At 42.1% G+C, this 8,293-nt stretch overlaps 1 protein-coding gene across 1 annotated transcript; it reads right to left on the bottom strand.

The window, feature by feature from the left end:
• Positions 1 to 2,720: 2,720 nt before the first annotated feature.
• LOC147763858 (uncharacterized) lies at positions 2,721 to 8,050 on the bottom strand. The gene is made up of 2 exons (XM_087001271.1): positions 5,003 to 8,050; positions 2,721 to 4,788 (listed from the first exon to the last, which is right to left on the bottom strand). Exon 2 carries the CDS (start codon positions 3,624 to 3,626, stop codon positions 2,721 to 2,723), a length of 906 nt encoding a protein of 301 aa, XP_086857397.1. The 5' UTR covers positions 3,627 to 4,788; positions 5,003 to 8,050.
• Positions 8,051 to 8,293: the final 243 nt, after the last annotated feature.

Genomic DNA, 8,293 nt, shown 5'->3' with positions numbered 1-8,293 from the left:
GAGGATTTGGGTCTGCTTGCGGATTGGCTATTCTGAAGCGCTGAAAATCAGACCGAGATAGAGCGTCAGCCGCAACATTTTCTTCACTAGCTACATGTATGTGGACGGCTTTAAATATGATGTTGTATTCCATGCATGTTAATATCATGATGCGTAGAAGGTGAAGAATTTGGGGTTCTTTTGTAGTACATTTATTAAGGATGTGAACCAGTGCTTGGTTATTACAGTGTTTGATTACTTTGTTGTTGGTGAAATTTTGAGCCCAGATAAGGAAAGCCACTACTATTGGGTACATTTCCAAAACTGCTATGTTTAAATTGCGTAGTTCTATATCTCATATGCCACAAAACCATTGTTTATTTCAAAGAGCTCCGTAACCCCATTGACTTGATGCATCGGTGTAAATGTGGCACGTCTCTGTATTGTCCCACTCTTCATCGTGTAGGAATGCCTTTCCATTGAAGTTCTGTAGGAATGACCGCCACATACGTAGGTCGGCACGTGTTTCAAAGGTGAGTCTAATTTTGTAATAAGGTTTGGAGATGCCTCTGGTCAAATTGATCAGGCGACGAAGGAAAGCTCTACCAGATGGTATAATATAACAGCAACTGTTCTTGAAGTGTTATTTTCTTGCGTGTGCAATGAGAGTCAATTTGGTTAAGGCATTTAGCAATTTTGTCCTGTGGGAGTCGGGCCTCTTGCAAAACTGTGTCTAGTTCTATGCCAGCAAAAGACATGGTGGTGGCTGGGGGTGTGGTTTTTTCCTGAGAGATGGGTATGCCGAGAGTGCTGCACATGTGTAAAAATTCTTGTAGGTGAAGGGAGCACTGTTCATATGATTCGGCTGCTATGAAAAAATCTTCCAGCAAATGAGTCATTTTGTGGATCTGGAGTTTAGTTTTTGCAGCCCATTCAATTGCCGTGCTGAAAATTTCGAATATTCTGCAGAAACATGAAAGTCCCATGGGTAAAGTTTTGTCGAAATAAAAGTTGTTCTCTATAGCGAAGCCAAGGAGGAAGCGAAAATCAGGGTGAATTGGTATTAGTGGAAATGCGCTTTCGATGTCCGTTTTGACCATGAATGCTCCTGGTTTTAGTGATCGAATGATGGTGATGGCATCCTTGATGGTGTTGTAATCAACTGAAGAGTCTCTGCTGCTGATGCCGTCGTTTACTGACAGGTTTTTGGGGTGTGAGAGATGGTGGATAAATCAAAATTTCCCCAGCATCTTTTTAGGCACCACACCGACTGGTGATATGGTATAGAAAGGATATGACGGTTGTTTGAAGGGGCCTGCAATACGTCCTGCCTGTAACTCAATGTTGATTTTGTCTTGGGAGTGCCCGAGGGCACTCATAGGCTGATGTGAGATTTTTTGTAGTGGATGGGGGCAGGGGCCCATGAAATGGAATTCAGAATCCCTCTCTGAAACCTTGTACTAGATAAGTATGGATTGTTGTATTGTAACCCGATAATATGTTGAAAAGTTCTTGGGGTTTACAGGGGTGACATTGTCTGACAGTTTGATTGCTGCCTGTTTGTTGTGACAGAGGTATGTGTCCAGTTCATGATCTTTTGGTTCTGTTTCCAAAGGGGTGTTTTCCAGGTTGTTTTGGGGGTTGGAAGTTGGCAAGGCCCGAGAACCTTGATCTGTGTTCCCAAGCATACCCCGAATTGCTATTGTTGGTATCTGATCCCAAAGTGGGATGATTTTTGGTTTCTGAAGCATCGTATGTAGGGGTGAAAACGGGCACAGGTATAGCATCTTCCGCAAATCTGTTGGATACGAAAGGACTGAGGTTTGTTCATGAGGCTAATTTCCGTCATGAGAATGGGATCCGTCTCATTCCACTTGTAGTTTAAGGCCTTGAAATTTTAAAATTAAACAAGACTTACCTGTAAGTTGAAGTTTGATTATAATTCTATTCACTCATCAGCAGCATAGAGATCAATCAAGATTGCGCATGCGCTCTGGGAACGTCATTATTTAAAGCAGGAAAGCCATGTGAAAAGATGTTGTCAGGGTGGGATCTGAGGTGGGCGATTGATCTCTATGCTGCTGATGAGTAGCTTTGAATTTACTTACAAAATTGGGTTTTTTCATCAATATCAAAAAATCAGTCATAACACCAACAAAAGTTCTTGACCATTTGGGGTAAACAATGTTCAAAAGTGTCCCCTGTGAGGAAAAAATCATCCAAATAATTGCTAGAAACAAAACCCTTAGATCTCAGTTCTGCAAGCACAGGTTTCAATAATTTTGTAAACAGAAAAGGAGCAGATGACAATCCATTAGCTAGGCACTGAAACTGATACAAGGTGTTTTCAAATTCAAACTTCATGTATTTTTGTGCATCTTTACTGACAGGCACTGTATAGTATGCATCTGATAGATCTATAGAAGCCATGTAACAGTTAGGAGTCATAAGTTGTGTGCAAGTATGAATACTGTCCATTTTAAAATGCCTGTACCTGACGCGTTTGTTCAGAGTTATCAAATTTAAAATTACCCGGTGACTCCCATCTTTTTTGGGCCTAAGAAAGATGGGTGAAATATACTGACCCATTTCTGGTTTACTAATAGAAATTACACCTTTCTCTAATAGTTTTCCCAGTTCAATCCTTATCTGAGCAGATTCAGATTCAGAGAAAAAACAGGGTGTTACAGTATTTTGTGAAGGGATTTTTTCGAAATCAATGTCACAGCTCGACACTATGTTCAGAATGTTAGAATCAGATGTAATATTGATTTTGCTAAGATAGTCATACCTTTAAGAAGGGATTTCTGGAAATTCTGTAGGATCACATCCCCCGTCCTAGTTTCCCTGTCCGCTTTGTTGAACACACCTTGATTAACAAGTACCACATCTAGGCGCGGGCAGTTTATTGGTGGCAAAAACAGAACGTTTTTCATAGTGATTTCTTTCTCAGTTTTGTCAATCCCATTCATCAAATAACCGGAAATTTTCTCTGCTAAAGCGCTGTCTATTTTGTCAGACATAACATTCTTTTTTACAACAAACCTGTCGCAGGTTTTAAGTTTCGTTTCGGAGTTGCTCTGGCATGACTGGGCGCCGCCATTTTGGTTGCGTAAAACGTCCCCATTTCCGGTTTTGACTGCGCCGGCTACGTGAGGTCTGTCACACAATTCTATACCCTGAGTATCAGGCTTGTGTTTTTTCCTATGGGGTTCTAGATCTGGCAGATCTTCCTGTAATTCCCTATCAGACAATACTTGTAACTCACTGTCATTTCTGCCCCCATCGGAGTCAGAGTCATTATCTTGTAAATGGTAACATCTTGCCTCATCATACGCGGCCTTCATCTCGGCTACAACAGGCATCAGTTTTGCCATTGCTGCATTGATATTTTTTAACTGATCTGTAATCTCTGTCAGTTCAGATTTAGATTTGCTCTTAGCTGCCGAGCTGTTTGACCTTTCGGTCTTCCTTTTGTCCGAACTTGCCTTCTTGTGAGAGAAGTCTTTTATAGGACTCTCAGTGGCACTTTCGTTCATCGAGTTCGATAGAATTTCACCCACCAAGTCGCCTTTCGCGACTACAACAGGTGGATTTAGCGTGCTGTCTGAAGTTGCACGTGTTGCCATATTGGCCGTTTCAGCCATTGGCTCAGATAAAAAAAAAATTTTTGTGTCACGCAGTATAAGAGTGTTCAGTTGACACTTGAGGTGCGCCTGTCGAGGCACAGTACCACCCCAGTTAGAATGTAAATAAGGTATAAATGTCTTCCTGACAAAAAATATACGTAATAAACCGTCAAAAACTTAGAGCGTCTCTTCCCACGTGTATGACGTCCTCAAAGATGACCACGCAATGACGTTCCCAGAGCGCATGCGCAATCTCGGTTGATCGATAATGCTGGATGAGTGAATAGAATTAGAGCGAAAGCGTTCATCGTAAGCTCTCCAGTTCAGGGTCCTTGATGCCCACATTTCCAAAATCCTACTGCCGTAAATAATAAGGTTATGACTTTGGTCTGTATATTTTGGATTATGCACAATTTGGAAAAGAGTGAAGGCTTGTTGCCACTGGCCGAAAGTGATGTCCTTTGGTTTCTTCTGGTCTTTAGTGAGGCCCAATGATTTTAAGAGGTTGGTTTCTGGTAGATCATCAGCTGCTTCATGGTCGGTCGTGGTGGAAGTGTTCGAAGTGCACGGTATAAGCTCTTTGACGGGGACATATTGTTGATTCCATATTTTATGGCATATAGTTTTTGTTAGATGTGCCGAAAGGAGATTGGATGCAACCTTACCTTGCAAGTCTTCAAAATCCACTTGCGTTTCTTGTGGTGGGATGTGCGCCGTTGCCTGTACTGTAGTTGGATGGTTGAACGGAAGGTGAGAGTGTGTCCATGGTTGCCAAGTTGGAGGGACAGCCATAGGGGCCAAGTGCCCTAGGCTGTGACGAAAAGACAAATGGCTGGAAAGGGTGACCATAGGGTGGAAACACGTGTGATGGGGTGGGTGCAAATCCGTACACATTACTTCCTGTATGTGACATCTGACCTGTGGCGTCGGGACGACCATTGGGGAAAAGAGTGTAAATTCGCTCGCGCTGTGGGGCGGCTCCTTGTGCTGGAATGGCGTGTCCAGTAGTGCTGGCCCCTGCTGTTGGTCTCAGGTCTAGCGGGCTCGTAGATGGGCCGAGTCCTCCCTGATGCATGGTTGAAGTTGATGGTCAGTGAGGTGGTTGACCTAGGTCTGCTGAGGAGGGTCTCCCTTCTGGAGGACCTGGAGGTCCGGTACTCATTTTGTAATTTCTGGAGTTCTGAAAGAGAGGAAAAGGTATATATATGGTGACTCCCTTGGCAGAGATGAAAGCCCTGCCAGCTTTTTTATATATATATATATATATATATATATATATATATATATATATATATATATATATATAATAGATTTATCTATATATGTTCTATATAACTATGTATGCAAGGAAAGGTATGCTTATATTCATGCTGGGTTGTGATGATTGGACTTACTCTTTTTTTTCATGCAAGAGTGCGTCCCTGACGGAGCGGTAGTACTTTGTGGTGTCCCAGTGGTTTAGATGGGTGCCATCTATGTTGAGCATTTGTTTGCCATGGAGAGTTGCCCCGATGTGGCGCCAGTACCTGGCCTTATTCATGTCCTTGAGTTTATGTTTTAGAAGGCGATTGGTCTCGTCTATGGACATGTTGAAAGTAAACTCTTGTTGTTTAGTTGTTATTCTGCCTCTTGGTGATCGACAGCGGTAAAACAGCTGGCACCAGATAAAATGAAGGGAGGGATTTATGCGGTGGCATTCTCATACTAGCCGCATTGCTTGGGTCGTGACTTCAATCGGTGAAATCCCGGTGGCGAGATTGGTCTCTCCTAGCTGGCAGATGATTATGTTGCTCGCGCGGATGTGGTGTCTCAAGGGGGAGTGGGGAGCTCGCAGTTGCTGGAGAAAGCTGTATATGTTGGTGCCACGTTGACCACTGAAAGTTTCCTGGAGATCCAAATCAAAACTGTTGTCCTCCTGTGAGTATTCCTGTAGTCTTGATATAAAGCTGTGTCCCATTAATTGTAGTCCCATTAATTCTGCATTAATTGTAGAATTCAGCATGCTGGAAGGAAGGAACATGCTGGCTGGAGAACATGTTTAATGTAGCGGTTAAGTAGTGAAATATAGGTGATAATAAATAATGAAAAGTGGGGAAGCTATAATGGCTACCATGCAGGAACATGCTGAGGGTATAGGTAAGTGGACGGAATATAAATAGCCTGCGCTTAATAATAATAAGGTTGGCGGTGTTCGCCCTAGGTGCAAGGCTGGTGTAAAGAAAGATGTAGGATATGTTGTGATACCCAAAATCGTATTTATGAAGGCATATATACCCCCTTTTTAGACGGAGGTCGAGGGTGCGGTTGTTGCGCCAGAGATGTATCCTTCCGCTGTGTATGTTTTGGAGTACATGTATAATGAAGCATATGGCGTAGTAAGGACTATACGAGCTGTGTAAAACAAGATTAAATAAATGGATGCAGAAAGTGTGGTGTAGTACACGTGCATTTGGCAACTGCCGTTGGGCCAGGTGCAAGGTAATTATGCCGTGCCCGGATGCACTATATGAAAAAGCGCCATATTGAAAATGAAGTACCTGTAGCAGGAGACGGTCGCTCGTGTACTTACTTTTTGTGCATAGCCAAATAGAGCTCCAGTAATAGATAGTATGTAAGGTAAACAGTATGATAAATGTGAATGCCAGCGAAGGTAACTTGCGAGAAAAGACTAATTTTTTGAAGTTTAGTGGTGAGGCATGCGCATGTTTGACCTTTGCTCTTTTTTGTTTACAAGCGAGCGAAACTGGCGCAAGTGCACGTCGCAGCTACTAATATAATACAGACTGCTAAAGTACCGTACTGGTACGTGTGTACAATGAACGATAATAAAAAAGGTCCTACCTTGCTTTCTTAAGCAGGTTTGTTGTCTAGTCCTACCAGTCTTGTTTCCCTGCTGTCCTACTGAGTGGCCAAAGGCTGTCTGGTTGTAAGACAGTAAAAGTTGTGGTTACTTACCCTTGTGGACCAGTAGTGACCTGCCAATGGACAATGTGATGTAATGCTCACCCTTTGAAATGTGCATGTGCAGCCATGAAGTCTGGTGTCCAGATGTTAGATTAAGTTCAGAAGGGAGACTCCCAGTGATATAGCCAGCAAGTACTTGGTTATAAAAGTAATTATAGTTTGCAACGATAATTCTGGATTAACAACTGGTTTGGATCACAGGCAGTTCCCTTTACACTTGCTGATTCCTGATTAAAGATCCCACTCAAGCCGTCCATTTTATCCATGAGGGATTTGGCCATGTGGTCAATGGACTTCACAATCTTGTCCATTGCCTGAGACATGGCAAGAAACTGATCATTTGGCACAGAACCACTGCTAGTGCCAGCTTCCTCCATCATAATGACTGGGTAGTATCTGAAACTTGGGGCACAGAGTTATTAAACCTGATGATTAGTGCTTGAATATGGGCCCACTGTTATTAAACCTTATTCACCCTGCTGCAGATCTTCCTTTTGTAGTCTTCCGCCAAATGTTGCGTCCGTGCTGTCTCTTGATATCACGTGACTTGATGTTTGTGTATTGAGAGACCAGAACACAATGTATGCATTGTTGACTCCAATGTTAATAATGACACACAAGGTAGTATGAGTGACCCCCAGCGTCACTGCTTGATTCTTCTTTGACATAATTCTTCTTTGGCATAATCGTCCTCAACAATGTCTACTTCCTCTGATGAATCATTAACTTGCATATTGCTGAACCACAGGCAAAATTATAGACACTGCCTTAGTAAGAGTATCAATTTGGGCTTGTGGGTCACGCAGCGAAGTTGTCGCGTACTCATAAACAAGCTGTTGTGTCACAGCGACTTCACTAATAGCTGCATCACATGATGCACTTTCCAGCCCTTTAGCTCGTGAAAAATTTTCTTTGGCTTTGATTGCCTGCATTGGCATCTCCTGTTCGGGCCTTGCTTTGTCTTTAGATCTAGTAGTGGTACTTGTACCCTTATTTGCTGCTGGAGGCCTTTTTGAGGGCACAAATTTGCTAGCACTTGCCCTCTCACTTTTGGTTAACGTTTCTGCGCTCTTTTGGGCCTCAGTCTTGTTTTGTCCATTTCTCCAATAATTGTACTGACAAGATCAGTTTTGATTGCATGTCAGTCATGGTTATAGAGGCAAAGACTTACCTATGGTCTTCTTCTTCCCACAGCGCACATCTCTTGCATGCTCATTGCGATTGTGTAGATTTCCTGTAAAATATCAACACTATCTTGTCTGACTTACTTAGGGTCTTTGTTTAGTCATGGTGAACAAAACAATGAAATATATAGCACCTGCAGTGTTTGTTGGACAGTCAAAAAGTGAACCGAAATGGTGCAGAGGTTAGATCATTTTCTTCTCAATAAAGATCAATAAGTTTGCAGCAACAAAAGTTGTGTTCAAAGACTTCTAGAAGTAAGCTGTACGCCGACTTCTAGGACCCTTCATGCATCTCATGTGATCTCATATTTATTTTCCTTAAAATTTTTTTTTTATGTTCATATTTCTGATCTTGGTAGGTAAACAGTTTCATTATATCATCTCTGTTTTACAGGATTGTTTATTTTTGTAAAAGTGACATAGATAGATGATATATTTCCATAATATACAAAATGTGCATATAAATATATGTGTATAAATTTCCAGCGAAACAGAACTGGGAAAACATATATTATGTGACCCTGTTTTAAGCTAAAT

Source organism: Lingula anatina, chromosome 1 (assembly GCF_051362555.1).
Source record: "Lingula anatina isolate TDL-2025a chromosome 1, LinAna3.0, whole genome shotgun sequence".
Classification (NCBI taxonomy): domain Eukaryota; kingdom Metazoa; phylum Brachiopoda; class Lingulata; order Lingulida; family Lingulidae; genus Lingula; species Lingula anatina.
This window is presented reverse-complemented; position numbering and strand designations above follow the sequence as displayed.